The sequence below is a fragment of the Thermobia domestica genome, chromosome 13 (genome assembly GCF_964235325.1).
Source record: "Thermobia domestica chromosome 13, izTheDome1.hap1.1, whole genome shotgun sequence".
Taxonomy (NCBI): domain Eukaryota; kingdom Metazoa; phylum Arthropoda; class Insecta; order Zygentoma; family Lepismatidae; genus Thermobia; species Thermobia domestica.
Genome location: NC_137466.1, coordinates 145,881,249 through 145,904,254, shown reverse-complemented (window position 1 = coordinate 145,904,254; position 23,006 = coordinate 145,881,249). Strand labels below are relative to the sequence as shown.

At 37.0% G+C, this 23,006-nt stretch overlaps 1 protein-coding gene across 1 annotated transcript in view; it reads right to left on the bottom strand.

The window, feature by feature from the left end:
* Window positions 1-2,135: 2,135 nt before the first annotated feature.
* LOC145668618 (mitochondrial 2-oxoglutarate/malate carrier protein-like) overlaps window positions 2,136-23,006 on the bottom strand; it is a 49,335-nt gene continuing 28,464 nt past the window's right edge. The window contains exons 4-6 of the mRNA XM_081736657.1: window positions 16,029-16,242; window positions 9,798-9,897; window positions 2,136-2,521 (exon numbers count right to left, since the gene is read on the bottom strand). Of these exons, the coding sequence (XP_081592783.1) occupies window positions 2,296-2,521; window positions 9,798-9,897; window positions 16,029-16,242 (540 nt within the window). The 3' untranslated portion in view covers window positions 2,136-2,295. The remainder of the gene's footprint in view (window positions 2,522-9,797; window positions 9,898-16,028; window positions 16,243-23,006) is intronic.

Below are 23,006 nucleotides of genomic sequence, written 5' to 3'. Positions count from 1 at the left end.
ACCGTTTCTCTTTGATGTAGTTTCGCAAGGGCGCCTTTAGCAACAGTAGCAGTATGTATTCATTGTACAGAACTGTGCCATACAGAAGAATAAAACCGTTTATTCTTGATGTGGTTTCGTAAGGGCGCCTTATGCAAAGGGTGCACTGTACCCTTCACGGGTTCTTTACTAACAGTAACATTATGTATTCATTGTACAGAAATGTGCCATACAGAAGAATAAAACCGTTTATCTTTGTGTATTTTCGCAAGTGCGTCTCGTGTAAAGTTCGCACTACTTATCATGGGTTATTTATAACGAATGTAAGAATTTATTATATAAAATGTACCTCTATATATAATGCGATGTTTCGGAGAGCGCGCCGGGACATGTCCCGGTGGGCCAGCACGGGCCTGTTACAAATCAACATACTTTGGGGAAGAATTAACAATAAATTGGTTGTTATTATGTTTTCTTTAATTTATTTGTCTCAACTGCTTTTTAAAAATTGGAATTATTATAGTCATTCTATGTCGTTCATATTTTCCATAATACATATTTACCTTTTATATTTTCCTGTTCTATCCCCACAAAAGTATCATCCATTAAAATTACGCTTGTGTCATTTTCTTTCTATTTATAATTTCTTCTATTTTCTCGTAATTTTCTCCTACTACAATTAAATAAATTATTACTTGTAAAATGTATTAGATGAAATAGATCAAAGTTTTAAGTGCTTGAATACAATTATTAGTAGAGATAGAAAGAATAAATGAATGTTATGTTTGTTGTTTAATGGTAGTACATGTTACATTGATAACCACATATAATTTAGTCAGTAGCGCACACAGAAATTTATTTCGGGAGGGGTCCAAACTCAATATGATGGTACTATATATTAAAATTCCTAAAATTGCCCCTAAAATTAGGTTAAATTTACACAAAAGTCGAAATTTCTGGGGGAGTCAGGATCCCCAGGACCCACCCCCTGAGTATGTCCCTCAATTTAGTATATATTAAAAAGATAATAATTATAGTAAGTATAGAAGAATTATATCATATTCCTAACAAAGAAACAAAATTGAATAGTGTTACGAAATTAGGGAGACGACACTATTCTTTTATACTTGCTATTTTTAAAACTCATCAACTTTCATGTAGCCAGACAATGCAACATATGATACGTAACAACACATATGACATTTGTTTTTCCTCTTACATAAGTACTTTCAGCTTGATCTATTTAATTTCCTACCCAAAATATTTTAGGGACATGTCCACCCGGCCAGAGACAACCGAGTCTTCGAGAAATTCATGGCTCCTTTGGAAAAATATTCAATTCACACACTACAGACAAACATCATGTTGACGCATGAAGGTTTGTTAATATTAATTTCTGGCTCTTTCAGCATTAATTTCGTTCTCTCCTTTGCTTTGAAAACAATTGTGGAACAACTAACAAAATTCTGCGGTCTCACCAGGCAAAAGGTTCGATTTGTGGTTGTAGCTCACGTAGTTCTGTACCATGTTATAAACCAGTGATTTCCAGCATGTTTTGACTGACGATACACTTAGATTAGGTTCTGTACTATTCATTTGATACATAAATAATCCAACTTAATGACCTCAAATTTGATGTAGCTTGATACTGAAGTTTTCAAGGTAAAAATAAAATGTTTCGTAAATTTATTTTTAAATTGTAAAATTTCACGACACGTTTGTTGGAGACATTGTGCCGATGAACAAGTGGACGCTATTGTATCGGGTCATTGTCGGTTCATGATTGGCCCGCAACCAAAAATTCGGCTTATTATCGGGTACACTATCAGCGTATTATCAAGTTGCATGCTTATTGCTGTAGATCCGCATCTCACGTAGATTCGGTGCTGACAAGGAATGCTAGTAAGGTGGCATAGAAGGAATTAGAAAGAGAATGTTGAGAAAATTAACGGTAACGCCGTTATGTATATACAAACAAGCTTACATGTACAAAGACCAAATCTATAACACTTTGTATTAAAAACAAACGCTATATTACTGAATCCATGTCCCCACTCCCCCAAATCAGTAAATATATTTTATAATCTTTTATTTCTGTTAACACATCACTTAACGTTATTCATTAGATTACCCTATGCAAGTAATGGACACAACAATAAAAAATGGAGACCATTTATTCAGTATTGTAGCAACGGTGCATTCATACAAAAATCTATAGCGTGGTCATGCAGTATAGGAAAAAACAGGAAGTTTGCTTGTGAAAGATAAATAACAATTACTCTTCTATCTCTGCTATTGATGTTCATCAACAATTGTCTATATCCCCTTTCCGCTTTTATCTCCGAGAATGTATCTTTTATAACATACGGTAAGTTTTTCCAGAAATACCAAAGCAAGGACGGTGTGTGGTGCTAATCTGCAGTAGTATGGAGTGAATCCTTTCCATAACGCAAAAATGCCTTCTTTCTGTATTATTTTCACAAGAACATCGCCTGTTCCCTTAAATTCCGGTTTACCGTCAATCCATTTCATGTTTTGAATCCTGAAAAAATAAAATAAATATAATGAATGTACTATTTAACCGAGGCTGTCTTGAGCAACAATTTTACACTCAGTGAGCTCTTAAATTGCATAATTTCGTATGTGTTGAGTGGAACATTATGAATAAGGAAAGGAAGTCGTAACACTATTACTATAATTCCATTGAAGACACATTTCACTTACGTTAATACTACACATTTTACATTAAACTTGTTAATTAATATGAACCCGTAAGTACCACGCGGAGTCTGTCAGACTCCGCTTTCCGCCGTAACTTCCCGTTCTACCGCCTCTCCCGATTGTCGCTTCCTCTAACTTCTTGGTTATATCTAGTGTGTGTGCGAAAATTAACATCGTGTTTTTAGTTGGTCCGTAATCTATTGTTCGTAGTCTGACAGACTCCGCATAGTACTAATGTGGCAAAAAACATGCGTAGTACTTAAGGGTTAAAATTATTTCATTTCTCTACAAATGAAGTCACCCTGGAAAACTAGAGAGTTTACCTGCCATATTCCCTTACCTTACCTTACCATACAGCTCTACAGCCCTGGGTGGGCTTTGGCTTCATTCACCAGGCGCCTCCATTCTTCTCTATTCTTTGCTTTTCCTTTCCAGTTCTTAACTTTCAATATTCTCAAATCCTTGTTTACATTCTCGTACCATCTTTGCTTTGGTCTACCTCTTCTTCTCGTGGAGAATATCTTTTCATGTAGTATCTTCTTTGCTAGTCGTCCTTCTTCCATTCTTTCTACGTGTCCCGCCCATCGCAGTCGTTGCGCTTTTATAAACCGTACAATATCTTCTCCTCTTAGGATGTCTTCTATTTCTTTGTTGGTTCTGCTTCTCCATTCGTTATTCTCTCTGATTGGCCCGAAAATCTTTCTAATTATTTTCCTTTCGAATATTCGTAGTTTTTCTTCGTTTTCTTTGGATAACGTCCATACTTCTGCGCTGTAAGTGACTATCGGTCTAATTGTCGTTTTGTAAATCTTCATCTTGGTTTGCCTGCCAATGCTTTTGTTTTTGAGTATTTGTGCATTAGCATAATACGCCTTGTTTCCTGCTAGAATTCTTTCTTTGATTGTCGTTGTCATGTTGTTCCTGTTATCTATTGTCATTCCTAAATATCTAAATCTGTCTACTTCTTTAAATGTTTTGTTTCCTATTACAAACCTTCCGTTTCTTCTCTTATTTTTATCTGATGTTATGTGCATGTATTTTGTTTTTTCAATGTTTACTTGCAGCCCCAGTGGATTCGTTAGTTCTTCTAGTTCGTTGTAGAGCTTCCTGAGTTCGTATTCCGTTCTCGTCAAGATGGCGATGTCATCTGCATAGGCGCATATTTGGCTGGTTTTATTGATAATTGTGCCTCTTTTATCTATTTCTCGTATTGCAATATGTAAGGCTATTATGAATAAAGTTGTCGACAGCTCGTCTCCCTGTTTTACTCCCTTTTTGTACTCGAATTCTTCTCCTACTCTGTGCCCTACTTTTACTTTTGCTGTAGTTTGTTCCAGGATTATTTTAACTAAGTTGCTCAGTTTTGGGGGGATCTTGAAATGTTCTAGTCCCTGTAGAAGACCATTTCTATCTATACTGTCGAATGCTCGTTTGTAGTCTATGAACAGAATGTGTATATCTATTCCATGTTCATAGCACTTTTCTATTGCCTGTTTCATCACAAATAGCTGATCTGTTGTTCCTCTGTTTATTCTAAATCCACTCTGGTACTCTCCGATTATTTCTTCTGTAAATCTCTTTATTCTGTTATTCAGTATACTTGTGAATATTTTATAGACTGTGTTCAGTAGCACTATTCCTCTATAATTTGAGCAATCTGTTTTGTCTCCTTTCTTGTGTATTGGATGCAGTATCCCCACTTTCCAGTCTGATGGTATTGTTTCTTCTTCCCAGATTCGTCTGATCATGTTGCCTATTTCTTTCGTCATCTCTGTGCCTGCATATTTTATTAGTTCCGCTGTTATGTTGTCTTCTCCGGGGGCTTTGTTGTTTTTAAGTTTCCTGATAGCATTCTCTAGTTCTTCATCACTTGGTATTTCTACTGGTTGATGCTCTATGATATTTCTTCTCTCCATTACTTCCAATTGTAGTATTTCACTTTCTTCTGTTTCTGATGTTGGATTTAGCTGCTTTTTAAAGTATTCCGTCCATCTTTGTATGATACCCTGTTCATCGGATATTATGTTTCCTTTTTCGTCTTTACATCCAATCGGTTGTGCCTGAAATCCTTTATTCATGTTTTTGACTGCTATGTATAATTTCCTTGTTTCGTTTCTTCCACTCATCTCTTCAATTTCTTCTATTCGTCGTTTTACCGTGTCTCATTTCTTCTTTCTACATATTTTGTTTGCCTGCCTTCTCATTTCTTTATATGCTTCTATGCTTGCTCTTGTTGATCTTTGTATCATTTTCTTTCTTGCTTCGTTTTTCTTTTCGATTGCCTCTTGACATTCCTCGTCGAACCACTGTTGTCTTTTTGGTTTTCTCCATTGTCCAAACGTTTCTTCTGCTGTTTCTGTTATTATTTCTTGGATTTTATTCCATTGTTCTTGCACTGTTGGTATTCTCTCTTCTCTTGATTTATGTGCCAATTTTATCCTTATCCTGCGTTTATATTCCTCTTCCTTTTCCTTGTTTTTTAGTTTGTCTATGTCCCATTTTGTTTTCGTGTTTTCCCTATATACCAATTTCCTACTGATCTTCTCTCTAAGTTTAGCTTTGACCAGATAATGATCTGTGTCGCAGTTGTATCCTCTGTAGCTTCTTGTGTCCATTATAGATGAGGAGTGTCTATTGTTAATGAGGACATGGTCTATCTGATTGACCGTCGTGCCATCCGGTGACGCCCACGTTCCTAGATGTACTCTCTTGTGAGGGAAGCATGTACTTTTAATTGTGAGATTGTTCTCTATTGCAAACTGAATAAGTAGGTTGCCATTGTCATTACTTTCCTCGTGCAGTGAATGTTTTCCTGTAACCTTGATTCGGGCATCATTTCTTCCTACTTTTGCACTGAAGTCTCCGATTACTAGTACTATGTCGTATCTGGGAATCCTGTTACACGTCTCTTCTAGTTTCTCGTAGAAATCTTCCTTCACTGCCCAGTCTTTGTCTTCTGTTGGGGCATGTGCTGTTACGATGGTGATGTTTCTGAATCTTCCTTTCATCCTTAGTTTACTTATTCTCTCGTTTATTGGTGTGAATTGTAGTACGTTATTTCTGACATGCTTAGCTATCATAAAGCCTGTACCAAACTGACCGGTTTTTCCTTGTGTTCCGCTGTAGTAGATAGTGTAATTTTCGTTATTAATTTTCCCCGTGTCTGCCCATCTTATCTCTTGAAGTGCTATAACATCTATGTCCTTCATGACTGTTTCTCGTGCTATTTCTTCTGCTTTACCTGGTATTAACATTGATTGGACGTTCCATGTCGCTATACTCAGATCCTTAAATATACATTATGCAAATTGCAGTGATCTATGTTGATACAACTTATTAGACTTCCAAACTATGCTCTACGTACGTATTGAAAGTGTTATATGGAGGAACGTGTCCGTCTGTCGACAGATATCAGAGACGGTAAGAAATATAGAGAAGTGGTTTTCTGGAATTGATTCAGCATCCCAAGAATAAGTTCCATCTTATTAGTTAAACCTATATTAAAACCGGAAGCGGTATAAATTAACCGTTTCCAGCGTCAACGTTGATCGCCATAGAACAAAAGCGGTAATAGATAGTGACAAGTGGATTTTTGGATTCGATTCAATCTATCAAGAAATTTATTTATTACCTTCAGCTCTACCTCTCTCCTAAAGCAGAAATTGTTGGAAACTACTTCCGGTTTCGGTATTGATTTTAGCTGGTTGGTTAATTGGGGTTTAGCGTCCCTTTCGGTATCAAGGCTATTAGAAACGTGAACCTACAGCTTAATGTGGGATTCGAGCTACATGAGCTTCTGCTAGAAAAAGAATCCGGAACTCACGAGCTTGCGTACGCTAACCATATAGGAACGAGGCAGCTCTTTGATTTAATTAAGCATAAATGGTAAGAGGTATCGAGATATCTTTTAACGCCGTCATAGAAGCCCTTGCAGTAGAACTTCAAATGGAAATGATTGATTTAAAGTGTAGCGAGATTTTAAAGAAAAATATTGAAATTCGTTATTACTGGGATTTTATAAAAGTATTTCACTCACGTAGTTTGATCAGTTTTATAAATTTGCTCATGATATTCTTTCCACTTTCGGAACTACTGCTCTTATCTGTGTGGAAAAAACATACTCTAAAATGAAATATGCAAAAAAAAAAAAAAAAAAAAAAAAAATACAGATCCAAGTTAAAATGAGGATTTGAAGCCGCTGTTGACAATTTCCATTAGCTAGTAAACTTGATCCACAGCTGCAAACAATTGTCAGTGGAACGTTACAGCTACAAAAATTTCATTAATCATAATTAGACTTATAATGTTTAATTTCATTGTGTGAATTACCTGTGTATGTCACTTATTGTAGATAAAACTCATATTTTTAACTACAGTGATACGTCTACTAGTAACAACTTAAGAAGGCTACTACCAACAATAGGATTTTCCAGTTTTACTGATAACACTCAAATCCAACACTGTCAAACGGTATTTCTCAGGGACAGTGCATCCATGTACTTAATCGATACAGCAACCTCGTTAGGTCATTCTTCATGTAGGACTATTGAATATAACGCAGTGGTGTTCAACATTCAACATTTATACAGATAATATAATGAAAACGAGCTAAAACGGCAGTTAATGGTTTTGCATTGTGGAAGTTGAATCGTTTTCTGCGTTGTTCGCCGGCTGAGAGACCACTGTCAGGCTGTTAAAACAATTATGATAGTCCAACCACTTATCTTTAAGCTGCTTGTAGTGTTAGTAGAATCATCATGGCACGGAGTGGAATTCATCGAGAGCTTGGATAATCACCAATCTTCCTACGCCATTGACCCCTTAAGCTATACTCTCTCCCATTTGTAAAGCACATATCAATGTATTTTCAAAACCGAAACCGAAAATGGATTTTGATAACCGAAAACTGAAAATCGATTTTCAAAATCGAGACCGAAAATCGATTTTTGAAAGGACCCCGCTCAGAGCTTATAGAAATCCGTTAAATTGGCTGGTATTGCAGTATGTATGTTGTGTATTTTGGTCTCCTGATGAAAAGTCTCAATGGACACGAAGCCCGAAAACCCCACGTTTTTTAGATATCCGCAAATTATTATCGTCACTTAAAGGTATACACTCCCTCGTAAACTTAAAATAATAATTAGGTCGACATTTTATCTATGAAGTATGAACGAGTCTCACTAGGGTATACTAGAGTTTTTGGGGTCGATGATTCCGAATGCGAGGTCGGGTAACCTCCATCATGTCAGGTTAAAGGTCATTTGAAGGTCAAATCGGGAGGGAACGTTGCAAAAATTTGAACAAAAAGTACATAAATGTTTGATCCGAATATGTCATTTTCTTGACCCGACAAGGTCACATCAAGATCAATGCATGGTCATTTCAAGGTCAAACTTGTAAAACCATCGGGAAAATCTGAAAAAAAATCATAGATAAAGTTTTAGGGTAGTATAAAAAATGACGAATTGCCGGCCATGGAAGTAGAAAATGGCCGATATTAGGGTATTGTTGCACTTATAAGTCCGGTGCTAGAACATTAGGTGGTTGTGCATATGTAGCCAGTGTCGTATGGCTTTTAGGATGAGTTCTACAACAACAAATCCAATGCCTTAGTCCAGCTCTACTAGAATACATACAAGATGCTGATAATCGTAATGTGAACAACGATGGAAATGAAGGCGAAATACGGGAGTTTGAAGTTCAAGAATGGTGGGATTTGAAATGCAGAACAAACCTTTATTGGAGAAGAAGACATTGCAAATGAGTGACTGGAAAACTAAATGGACAATATTAATTTTAAATCCGATTAACACCGACCTCGGATTTAGAATCAGCTACCCTATAATTGTATCTATGATTTTTTCCAGATTTTTCCGACGTTTTTTCACGGTTTACTATAAAATGACCCTGCAATGACCTTGAAATGTCATTGTCGGGTCAAGAAAATAACATAATCGGATCCACCGACTCAAAAAAAGAAAAAAGCTTTTTGTTCAGATTTTTGGAACATTCCCTCTCGATTTGACCTTCAAATGACTTTTAATCTAAAGTGATTGAGGTTACCTGACCTTGGGTTCGGAATCAGTGACCCTAAAAATTCTAGTAGATATATTCTAGTGAAACTCGTTCATACTTCATAGATAAAATATCGATCTAATTATTATTTTCAGTTTACGAGGGTGCGTATGATTATAAGCGACGAATCAGTGGATATCTCAAAAATGTGGGTTTTTCGGGCTTCATGCCCATTGAGATTCTTCATCAGGGGACCAAAAATACACAACATACTGCAATACCAGCCAATTTAATTGAAACCGGATTTCCGTAAGTTCTGAGCGAGGTCCTTTCAAATTTTTGAAAAATCTATTTTCGGTTTTACAAAAGTTCTATTTGGACAGCATTAGTTTCTATTTATGGTCTACTAGCTGAAATGCCCGATCTTCGCACGGGGAAAATAGGTTTATGGAAAGTATTCTTCATTTCCCCCCTTAGGGTATGTATGAATGTTGAAATTGAATTTAAACCCATCTGGTGTGTCACTATTCATCTTAGCGGGCCCAAAAACTATGAATTGGATATGGATCGTTTTCAATTAGTTTTACGTCTCCCCTTCCAACTCCACCACTCAGCCCCATGTCAATGGAGGGTAAGTTTGGATTTAAAGGGCATCGGCAATGTCACTCTTCATCTCAGCGACCCTGAAAACTATAGATTTCACACTAATATCGGTCGTTTTCGATTACTTTTTTTTATATCACCCTTTCACAACTTCTCCCCCTTACCGAAAATGTGCTAAACTCGTAAGTTAGGCCAGGACCCACTCGTGTACCAAAATTATCAAAATCGGAGCAGCAGACTAGAAGGGCTTAGAAAACAAATATCGTTATATTCATTTTTATTTATATAAATTTAGATGTTAGTGTAACCTACGAGACGAGATTTGGAGCTGTTTCGTCTCGTAAAGGTCTCTTGAAAGATCTGTCTCGTTTAGAAAAGTATTTTTATTCCTTTTAAAAGAGCTCTCTTGTCTTCTATCTCGTAGCGAAAATTGTCATCTCGTCTCGTGAGTAACACTATACTATGTAGAACTAACGTACCTTGTTTTTGCTATATCCACTGGCATAGAAGCAGTAGTTGTCACAAGACCTGATATCATTCCTGCACAGAAGTAGCACCAGAGGTTCTCCACAAAATATCCTGTGAAAGAAAATACATTTTTCGTTATGAATTATCCAGATTATCATTATGAATTATCCAGATGAGAGAGGATCACTTCCAAGTTTATACATTATATGTTTACATTAAAAGTTTTTTTCTCGTATTGCAATAAATCACTTGGAAATATGCTACAATTTGACTTCATTATTAAATTACAGGCTCACCACTCACGTAACAAGAACAGAGTCGGCTTTAAACAGTGATTCACATCAAAATAGTGAATAATCGTTGTTGATTGATTGATTGTTAGAGCTTAATGGGGACGTCAGCAACGAGGCTATTGGCCGACCATACTGCAGATTAAGATTCAAAATTAAACATCTAAAAAAACATGTATATAAAGTCAACAAATAATAAAGCTGATTGTAGTATAGAAATTAAAAAGAGAGGTCGCGAAAAGGTTAAAAAAGTAAATAATAAAAAAATTTAAAAAACTAGAAGAAACAAACAGCAATAATAGAAGTACATAACAGGAAAAATCTAAAAAGAAAAACTTCAGAGCAAGTTAACTATTCTTATCTTATGAAGAAAAGTGTGAATACGTCACTAGAGACCACATTAGTCCCTAAAAACTTATTAAGATATTTTAGGTAGTCCTAAACGTTTCCTGAGATCTGAATATTCCGGACATTCTACAGGAATGATTCTAATACTCAGTGGAACGATACGATCTTCACATTACAGACGCTCAGCACAACGTGCTAGACAGGAATATGTGATATGAGAGGGACGATACGTAAGTCAAGCCAGGATCACATCGTCTCGGTGACTAGTACGCGACGACGTCTACCAATTGCACAAAATAGGTATCACTGAGTGGCCTGGTTCCAATTAGCTTGCCAGCAGAACACATCACTCAACGAAAAAAAGTGCTAAGATCAGAGCACGGAAGAAAACGCTCCTGTGCTACATCAGCCAATGTGGAGTTCTTGGCTGCTGTGCCGGTACGATCTTGTCCCGGCACCGAGTAGACAACAATCACTAGGACATACTAAAGACGTTCTACAGGCTTATAATAACGCTTTGCGAGTACGTGCTGAAAAAAAATGTGCTGAATACTGAAGTGCATGATTAAACTGCTGTTAATAACAACATATTCCTTATGGGCTCGTTTCTGGAAGGTAATGTACCGCAACTCACCACGAATATGCTCTACGAATTCTGATTGGCTGCGAAGACAAGTGTCAAAACTTAAACAAGTTCAAAAAATTAGCAAGTGCTTTCATAGAATATAGTCTTGCTCCAGTCTTCAAATCGATTTAAATTGAACATTTATTATCAGAAATACAAAAACAAGGAAACGGATAGAGAAAGTCAAAATATTAAATAATACTTTCGACAAAGTGTATACTACCAAATATCTGGGATCAATATCAACAGACCAGAATCTATCCACAATGAAATCAAATGCCGACTGAAACCGAGAATTCGTGTTATTATTTAGTTCAAAATCTTTTGTTGCCGAGGAATTTGAAACTTACAATATATAAAACGATAATTATGCGTGTTGTGCTGTATGGTTGTGAAACATGGTCGCGTACTCTGAGGGAAAAACACAGACTGAAAATATTTGAGAACAAAATCCTGAGACGAATATTCGGACCCAAGAGGAACGGGAATGGGGAAACTTCAAAACTATGAACTACATAATTTATACCGTTTACCAAACATTGTTAGGATCATCAAATCTAGGAAGCTCACGTAGCCAGAATAGAAGAAAGTAGGAATGCTTTCAAAGTTTTAACTGGAAGTTCAATCGGAAAACGTCCATTAGAAGACCTGGCGCATATGGGAGGACAATATTACGATGAATCTCGCAGGAAAAGGAATACAAAGTAGAAACTAGAACTAGTTGGTTAAGGACTGAAATCATTGGAGAGCTTTTGTGACCACAGCATGGAACCTCCGAGTTCCATAGACATAGAATTAGTTAGTTACAAAACTTGGCATACTGACTTCAAAGATTATCCCTCGATACAACCTTGACTCTAGGAGAAATTAAAATTATACTCAAAATGACAATAAGTTCTATCTATAGCCATGTTTTCAGATCTTGGGAAATTGACACAACATTTTTTTTAAATTAACAAGTTGAGTAACTATTGGAAATCTCTTCGGTATTCAGTCTAACAATTTAAAACTGCCTACGCAGACACCACACGATTTTGAAACAAGGGTATTTCCATATAATCCATAATAGTTTGCTCATGATCTTTCGACTGCAGACTGATTTTCTTCACTCCCACACGAGAAAATTTATGAGAATATCACAATATATTAACGATAGATGCTATAGGATTCATGACGAATAACACAAATATGCAGTCTTATTTTACAGTGGCGCTAATTTCTGTAGAAGTTCAGGGGAAGTTCTGTTATTCAGGTATGTGTGTTTCGTTTTCAGATGTCCAGATCTGGAAAGGGGGAACAATCATACTTTAGGGAGTACGACCACTTTCACAGCTGAGATTGACTCCTGTGGAAGTAGTTGTACGTAGCTTCCATGCGGCACATAACTTTTGTGGTTAGATTCTCCAACCAGCTGGAGAGTGATTTACAATTATATCAAAAAATTCCAAATTTACTCTGAAACGAAGGACAAAAAGTAAAAGTTATTTATAAACTGTACCTCGATCATTGAGAATAGAAAGAAATAGGAATTATTATTATTATTATTATTATTATTATTATTAATTAATTAATTAATTAATTAATTAATCACTTAACAACGCATTGCCAGCGGCAACGGGAAATAATCTAACGTAACACCAATAATTCAAATAGTTTATTCAGAAATTCAACATGTTTATGCAATCTGACCATACAAATGAATTTCCGATTAACAAATTAGTAAATACATTCACCCTCCTTATTTATATCAAATTCTTCTCATTAATAAAAACTTGTAATCAATTTCTCCAATTACTTTCACAATTGGGTGGACCATCTACTTCTGCTTAAAAAAATAATTAATTAATATTGTGTAGTACTAATTATTTTATTTCAAATAAAATACCTCTTTTTCTTGATCAAAATGTATTATAAGAGTTAAAATTTTATATAAAAAAAAAAAGAACCAAAGAAGTGTATGCGAAAATTATTACAATAAAATATATAACCTTATAACATATGGTTTGAGTTACCATATTTCAAAAATGAAAATCCCGGAATGTACTAAATTACGAAAATCTTAGAAATGCTTAAAATGAAAACTAGTATTATATACTAATTTACTTTCTTCTATCAGATAGATTGTTCAAGTATTATGTAATCACATTTTTAGTCATTTAATAGACCTTCTCCTCCTAGTTAAGCAAACCTAAGCAGATGATTTACCCCCTCCCCCTGGTAAGCAATTTTCTTTTTTTAATTTCTCAGGATCTGTTATGTTTCGTGGCTTTCAGTGTGTTTTCTCCCACCTCATAAGCTTCTATTAAAACAATACATTTTTCTACTTGAATAGTTAGCGAAAAATTACCAAACATATCGATCAGAAATTATTGATTAAAATATTTCAGAAGCAAAATGCAAATTGAAACAGAGTACTGAAGATAACAATAAAATTGAGGAGTAAAAACTTTTGTCTGTGGCCCAATGAAACGAATGCTTCGTTCAATGTCGAAATAGTTACATCGTGAACTTAATTAAATTTATGTTTTATGTATTCAAGCTTTTTTCTACTTTTGAATTGCCACACTCAGAAGTTGAAGGTGAAACAAGCAAACTATGATATTCCCTTCTTTTCTTCTTCGCTGAAATTCGGGACATTTAAGCGTCCCGAGAAATATTTTCGGGACGCTGGGACGCAGATCTCGATTCCGTGACAGTCCCAGATTTTCCGGAATGAATGGGAACCCTACAGATGGTGCAATATAAATTTTCTGTAACCATAGTAACCAACCGAAAATTATACTTTTAAATATGCATAGTTCTCATTTTACATATCTCGGCTATTTGAAAATAGAAATTCATGCAGTACAGGTTTCGGAGAAAGTAAAGTTTTCGGATTAAAACTGAATTTCGGAGGAAATCCGGATTTTGAATATAATCTGGATTTCGGAAAAATTGCGTTTTTATGAATAATTCGCGCATAAAATCATAGTTACTCTTCTATAGAAGTGAGCAAAAGATAACACAGAATACTACTTCTACGAACAGAGATCCACGAAGATATTTGAAAACAGCTCATATGACCAACAACATTGCCACGGGGCATTTTGAAAATAATTACTTATCGTGTCAAAAATTCTTATGTGTCTGATTCTGTATGGGCCATTCTTTTCAAAATCCTGAACCATGTCACAATTTGCGGCCCACCACTTCAGGAAATTGTCTTAAAATCTTATTAGAGGCTCAGCCAAATAAAATGTCAGTTAATTGTTGGTGATTTTTGTTTTTCCTCATACGCAGACTAATAGGTAATACATACAGATTTCCTCCATTGTATACTCTTCTATGTCTTCTATCTGCTGCAACGAATCCTTTACTACGTTGTGTTTGACTGCATGGCTCTTTACTTGTGTTACAAGTGGCAAAGATTTGAAACTGAGATGAAAAAATGATGCTACAATGTAAAAATTAGTTCCACAATCGATTTTTGGAAACCAACACATTACCAAGATTATGAACGATAGTTTGTTTTATACATTTAATTGTGTCACTATCTGATTCACCTGGAACCCCAAACGATAAACCTTGAAACATTTATTCTCGTTCGTAGTGACGTAGGCAAAGGGTATACTTGTATTAGAGACCTCGGCCCGAGCCCAATCCAGCCCGAATGTACCTAGGCCCGGCCCAGTCCGGGCCCGAAAAGTTTTGGAGATTTTCGGCCCGAGCCCGGCCCGGTCCGATAAGTTTTTTAAAATTCTTGGCCCAAGCCCGGCCCGGGCCCGATAAATTTTAAAAGTTTCATTTTGTAAATTTTTCACGGACACACTTCTTCAACGTTTGCTTTTATTCTAATTATCGTTTAACGAAAGTCAATAATTATTAAAGAATTGCAATTAATCGGCCCCTGCCCGGCACGACCTGAAGAGAAATCAGTGTAGGCCCGCAAAAGCCCGGCCCGGCCCAAAGAAATAACAGAGTTGGCCCGCCCAAGCCCGGCCCGCGGACCGGGCCGAGCCCGGTCCGTGCAGGTCTCTAACTTGTATGAAGTCCCCTATCATTACAGTGATATTGAAAATGAATTATGCTTGCATGCAGTATGTTGCATCTGAGGTCCCTAATGTTACGAAGTTCTTTAATGTCTTATTTCGAAATATTATACAATGATTGTATAGTCATTTATGTTCAGCAAACTTCCTGCCGGGAAGCTATATCTTTAACCCAGAGGAGGCTCTCTAATGTAGGCACAAAGCCCCAATTAATATGAAGATATATATATATATATATATATATATATATATATATATATATATATATATATATATATATATATATATATATATATATATATATGGGCATTTATTTCTGTACAGGAATGGGGAATGACTGAACAATAATTTTAGCTTTTTTAATATGGAGTCTGCAACCCTGGCTAGTGTCCATGACAGATTTGGCAATATAACGTAAGCAATGATGCTTCATGTACCCCGTATTCACGTGTTCTGGCTTGGCTCTTTCTTGCATTAGCCTGACTCACAGAATAGTCGTTCAAACGCCTATCCTTGTATACAATGTAATGTTGATTATGCGGCTACACTGGCTGCACATAAGTAAGATGGGAGAAATTCGTTGCTGATCCCAGGAAAAATACTGACTCGTATTATTTCAAGGGCGAGGGGATTCCGTAGTAGATTTTTTACGCACTCTGTATGCTCTTAGCCACGCTCATATGCAAATTATTATCAAGAAAAAAAATAAAGGGCTGCTCACAAAATTTGGTCCTCAGAGAAGATACTCTTCCATACATGTGGGGTTCTTTTTGCTTTTCTTTCAGTAAGGTCCACCTTCATATTGTGTCAAATTAGCAATTCATTTAGAAGTCATCGAGAAAAGTATCAGCGCGCATTGAAACTATTTGATTAAAACACAACTACTTCACGATACAAGGTACGACCGTATATTTGAGTTATCACAATTCTATATATTGTTACTCAGTTCACCTGTATTTATCAAAAATTCCTTAGATTGTGAATAGGTTGCCAACTGAGCGACATTAACAACTATTGCTCGTGTAATTGTGGGTATAGCTCCCCTCCAGAGAGTGAATAGTCCCTCCTCTCGTACAATCCTTACCAAAGCATCAACTACATTTTTATAGTTACGTCGTTCTTCTGGAGGCAATTTTCCATCTGCTGTCAGTCTAATCAACGCCACCTAGAAGAAAGGAAACCTTTCACATTTAAATGTTCAGAGAAGTTGTTTCCTAGATATTAAGGCAATATTTAAATAATTTAATTTCGACTTAACGGTGATTAAGTGTTAAGTTAGACAGAAAGTAAATATTAGTGTATACGAAGCAGTGTGTTTCAAGGCATATTTCTGTAGAGTTCTCTTCCTCACAGCTAAAATAAATTAAATTGCGACTACGTGTAACTCGTATGCAAGGTACACTGGCGAAAATCCCGGGGGGAATGAGGGGGACATGTCCCCTCCAATCTTGGAACTGAGGGCACTGTCCCCCATTTCAAATGTGTTTTTTTTTGGGGGGGGAGAAAGAAATGTGATGATTTGTATCCCATTACCACAAAGGAAAGTGAGATGAAATTGATGTCTCCGCAGAATAAGCCTCAAATCTGCCCGCCTCCCAATGTTGAAGACAACTCTGCTCCCCTGATCCTCCACAGCATTGTTTTTCAACTTCATAAATATTTTGAATATCGATTAAAAAAAAAAAGATTATGGGAACGGTCTAACCTGTCCCCCCCCTCCCAATGTTGAAGACAGATTTGCGCCGCTGACAAGGTACAACCTTTAGCAAGTACTATTTAGGACAGGTCTCTGACCTTTTAACCCTTATCCGGGCAAGCTATTTTTGTAACGTAGACGGCAACTGGGGCCTTACCAACTCTATTAGCCTTACCAACTCGATATGTTCATGACTTTAACTTCGACTAAAGATAGAAGAATTCAGAATTTTATGTCATCGAAATATGTATGGTTATTGAGAAATTCGAAAATAAATATGAAGCTACTGGGCCTGGGAGGCCCCGGTTGCCCGGATAAGGGTTAATTTTTTTTTCCTGCCTTCTCCTGATAATGTTTCCTGGAAGTAAGCTTGATGTGAAAGCATTGCGAGAACAACAGCAAATCAGTAGCGTCATTTCAGATTTGGCTCGGGGGGGGGGGGGGCAAGACCCCTTGATCTAAGTAAAATTTCGCTTTTTTCACTGACTTACTAGTAGTAGTAAGTTACTACTATGGTAAGGACGGGGCAGATAGACGGTGGGGGCAGACGGACAGGAGTTAAGAAATATAGTAATAGGAAATATGCTAACCTGGCAACAGTGAGTTGAGTCATGTATGGTGTTTGGTTATGGTTCGTGCTTCACATCGTAGGAGTAGAATTCACTGAATATCGTACGTGTACAGCACTACTGCGAAGAAATTGGCAACAATTACACAGAAGCAAGTGTCCCAAAACGTGATTTCTAAAAGCTTGACTTCAGAAATTAAATATTTGACAAGGAAGGAAAGCTGCTGAACATTTGCGGGAGGAGCAGCAGACAATAGATGGATAGTCACACGCACCACTAAAGTAAATGAATGTTACGTGCCATCTATTGAGTAGGGTCAGACATGTTTGAAACCAATGTGTGTGCGGGGCAGACGGACACGCAATTAGCGGGGCAAACGGACAGTGACCTAAATGGTTAGTATGAAGTAGAAAAACAATATTTCTGTGTATGTATATTACTTAAGAAGCTTGTTTCTTATTTGTACTACCATTTCTTCCAAAGATGGTACGTTATCAAACTCGCACAACACACAGATGCAAATAGGAAAATGAGTCCATAACCGCTGCTGTTAGAGCCGTACGTGAAGACAAGATGCCTGTCAACTGCAGCGACAACTTTCAATGTCCCTCGTAATACACTACGATGACGCGTTATGTTATCGCACATAATCTGAAAGTTTGGAAATCATACAACATTTTCAGCGCAGCATAAAATGAATTGGAAAAGCATCTACTTGCTTTGGACGAAATGGGATTTGGGTTAACTCTACGCGAATTATGGCCTACAACTTTGCTGTTGAGAACAAATACAAACACATATTCGATAATGATGCAAAAATGGCTGGTAAAGATTGGGAGCATGGTTTAGTACAACGTCCCAAAACACTTATATAGTGCGCGTGTAGCGCAATCATTTTCCTATGCTACAGCTAGAAGTTTAACTCATGGAAACGATATCTCGAGGGAGAAGACTGGGTAATGTGTACAGGTTGTTTTTTTCTGGTTCCATGTAGAGTGCGATCCAAATGGTCATGATGCATACTTTGTACGCATTCATTGTAACAATGTTAGTGGCTTATAAATTGTAACTGTAACTGTCCGTTTGCCCCACTATTTTTGTCCTTCTGCCCCACCCCATGGGGCATACGGACATCTTGCATTCTTGTATACTAATTGTTCAATATATCCTTGACTAATTGACAAACTGATTTCTTTGTTATACTTTTACTTTGTATAAAGCTTACTGGTTTGTAAGAAATATCTTGAGTTCTCTTCGGTCATTCGTAATTATACAAGCAACAGAAAACTGCTTAGCATGTCCGTTTGCTCCGCCTTTACCATATTCTATTGATAAAATCTATATAAATCTCAAACTCAGGGGGAACAAATGCCCCTCCCTGCCCCCCTAAATGACGCCCCTGCAGCAAATAGTAACTGCCTCTATACATTCAAGAAATTTAACACAGCGTTGTCGATTTTCGTCTTTAAAATTATCGTATATTACAAGAAATTATCGTATATTCGATATGCACGTGATAATTGTAGAAACAAGTATAATACTACTAATAATATATAATATATAATAAACTTATCTAGTAATCTTTAGTTTCGAACTCCAAATCGGAGTCACTGTCCTCACCATTCTTTGCCCTTATTAACATTACTCTGAACAACAGCAATATTTTCACCCTTTCGTAAACGTAGGTGAATGTAAAGAATAGATGTAGAGGACTAGCCCAGGAGAGTAATGCTCACGGAAGTAGGAACGAAAAACACAGTTCTGATTGGTTAACGTTATCCATTTCTTGCCACGTTGCATTCAAATAGCAGATATCAAACAGTTGCCCTTGTCGGTCTTCGTGGCTGAGTGGGTTAGCGTTATATACTAATAACAAATGTCTGTTTTGGCGTGAGTTCAAACCCGGCCCGAGGAAAGTTTCTTTTACATTTTTATAACACTTTTTAAATTAAAATAATATGAAAATAATACTCAAAAAAGTGATTTACTTACTTTTGTGCAGATAAGTAGTAATAGTAGTAGGAAGGGGTTAGAAACCCTGCAGAGCTCGTTTTGTTCCCCTTGTACTCCATGATATAAGGCTCGTTTTGTTCCCCTTGTACTCCATGATACAAATTTTGTGACCAACTTAAAACAACTGGCTAGGATAGAGCGTAAAACAGCTGGCTAGAGTAGCGCGCGAAAAAACGTACTTCCGGGAGCATTACTCTCCCGAGCGGGTCGTTAGATGTAGGGTTGCTATTTACCTATTCTTAAATCGTTATTGATTTATTTTAGTGGGAGTGACTGTTAAAAACCAGTGTATGTGTTTTATAATTATTTAATGCACATCTACAATTTCCTTCCAAATTAAGTGTGTGTTCTAAAATAATCGTATATTAACCTATTATCGCAAAGGCATTATCATATATAGCATTAAAGCTTAAATTATCGTATGGTTGGCAAGCCACATTTAAAGGCCTATCGCCTCAGGAACAAAAGTCTGCTAGTAAGCCCTCGTATAACCTCTTCAGTCCCCTTGTCGAGCCCGCTGAACAAATTTCAAGGTCACGTTGTATTATTGCAAACTGGCCAAATGCACTCAAGTTCCGTCATCAAGCTCGTTGAACTTTGTACTTTATCTGTATGTGTGAGTCATGCGAGTTTCGCTTTTCTTTTGTTTGTTTTGTTTTCGGAAGTATGGCTGGACGTCCAAAGAAGCGAGAAGCTGCATCGTCCTTTCACAAAGGTACGTCTATTCATTATAAAACCTGTTTTAGGGAATACATTTCGCTTCTGTCTTATCAAAAAATGTCTGATATGTATTATTAGCAAGACATTTCATTGATATGAACTAACGTGTGTAAATATAAGACGTCATTGTTGGCGTGTTCAGCCGGCTGAACAATCGTACGCAACTGATAAAATTCTGGCTAATCCTTGTACTACTGAATCGTATTTGATTTTTGTTGTTACTTTCTAGAAATATTGAACAATTGTTTGTATAATTGTTTAGGCTTGTAGCCAGGGTTGGATGCTTAACTAGCTGGAATTGTTGCTGTATTTATTTAATTGTATGAATTATTTAAATGTTAGTTTCGTGTTTTTTTTAGCTATTTTTTCTCTAGAACTTTGACAATTCTGGTTAATTAAAGAGGAAACTTGTTTCGATTTCCATTTCAGGTCGAGACCTTGACCAGGATGATGTACTTCAAATGATTGATGAAAGTGATATTGACGCTTATGAAAGTAATGGGTCGAGAAACAGTTAGTATTCAAATATTTAGCTCCAAAGAGGAAGAAGTAAAAATAATGTTGCTCCACATTTTTTATTTTTGAATTTAGGCTGCATTCATTGAGGGGAAGAGTGTACCCAGCTTTCTAATATTTCTATTTTACCAGTTTAGTAATCTGTATGTATGACTGAGTTGGGGAGGGGGGGACGAATGAGGACGTCAGCATTGAGGCCATATGTCCGTGTCATGACCGACACGGCTGCTAGCACAAGTACTGCATCAATAGAAGAGCAAGGAAAAACTAAAACGAATAGGCTATACCAAAAACAAAAAGTGCTGCAAAATTAAAAACAAAAAATGATGAAAGAATAAATATATGGAATAAAAATAGATAACAAGAACAATATAGATACAACAATAAAAAGATAGAACAATAGCTAAAAGTGTAGTAGCAATTAAAAGAATAGAGATTAGAAAGCACAGAGAATGTGAGCAACCACAGAAGCATGAAGAAACTGAAGTACCAAGCTAACAATACCATCATCATCCACCAAAGCGCGGGTAAATGTACAAGGTAATCCGTGACGTTCTCTGAGATCTGAATATTCAGGACATTCCACAAGAATGTGCTGGATACTCAGAGGAACAATACAATCCTCACAATATGGACGGCCCAAACCACGCAGCAAATACTCATGTGTCAGGTGAGAGTGTCCGATACGAAAACGCGTCAGAAGACACTTCATCTCGATGACTAGAGCGAGAAGATGTATGTTACTTTCCGAGGAGCGGCTTAACTGCATTCATTTTCATTAGGCTGGTCCCAAACTACTTACCAATGAGTGCGTATCAAGGTGGAAAAATGAGTGAAGATCGCAGTAAGGAAGAATATGCTCCAATACAACTTCAGCCAAAGCGGCGTTCTTGGCGATGGTGGCAGCACGTTCATTTCCCCTGATGCCAACATGACCCGGCACCCAACAGACAACGATGACACAGTCCTGGGGTTAGAGCTGATGGCTGGATCTCAGAAGAATGTCTTCAGAGGGCGTGCTTAGTCGAGACTTCTGAAGGCCCCTAATTACGCTCTGAGCATCGATGCAAACCAGCACACGACGGAACGAGAGCGTGAGAGGGTGTTCCAGGCCAAGCGTAATGGCAGCAAATTCAGCAGTATATACGGAAGTAATGGCAGCAAATTCAGCAGTATAGAGGCGATGTAAGCTATATTCTGAGTTGCTCTCATCAATGACAAAGGCACAGCCAACAGAATTTCCCTCTTTAAACCATCCGTATAGAACACATTAAAATTAGGGTACTGTTCTAAGAGTACGGCAAACTGTTGCTGGTACACCTGGAAATTAGTATGCTGTTTGGGGTGTGAAGACAAGCGTAATTCAGACCGTGGTGATCGATGCAGCCTTGGCGGGACAACAATAAATTTAAGCAACGAAAGAGAGAGCCACACAAATTCGTCAGAAAGGACACTCTCACACACATGGTTGTACCATGGGTGTGTGCAGCGACGACGTACAGCATAGAGGTTGTAAACACAGCCATCACACAAAAAATCTACAGAGGTGATTAGAAATACAGAGCACGTGTGCAGAATAACTAAGGAGAAGCCTCCTACGACGATATATTAATGAACGTTCGTTGGCTTCAACAGAAAGGCTGGCAAGAGGACTAGTACTAAGCGCGCCAGTAGCTAGTCGAATGTCCATCGTAAAGAACTGTTTCTGGTTGTTTCACCAGAGAAGAGTGAACAGACACATAAACAATAAACCAGGGTGTTCAAAATCAACAGGTTACAAATGTATCTAGTGCAATATCCTTCTGCATTCAGGAAAACACAAACTGCTCCTATGATTTCTATGGAAAGTGAACCGGATAATGGAATGCGGAAAGGAATTGGAAAGAACACAAGTTCACAAATTACCAATATAAACACATTATAAATATTGTACACATGCTATATTATTTTAACATAGTCAACATACATAACTGAATGTACGATAAATATATGAATAAATGTACTCAAAATTTAAGAAGGTAAATCTCACTGTTCTAAAATAATCGTATATTAACCTATTATCGCAAAGGCATTATCATATATAGCATTAAAGCTTAAATTATCGTATGGTTGGCAAGCCACATTTAAAGGCCTATCGCCTCAGGAACAAAAGTCTGCTAGTAAGCCCTCGTATAAATGCTCTGTACCAAGATATCGAAGCAATATTCCTTTATTAGTTATAGTTACTTACGTTTGTTTATTTGTTACGGTTTAGTGTCCATTTTCAGCACTGAGATTACGTGGACCTACAGTTCGCGGTGAAACCCGAATCACTGTAAAGTGTTCAAATTATTAGATGCTCTCCCACTGGGAATCAAACCCGGGACCAACGGCACACGCAATAGCCATTAAACCAGCGGGAAGGGTAATTAATTA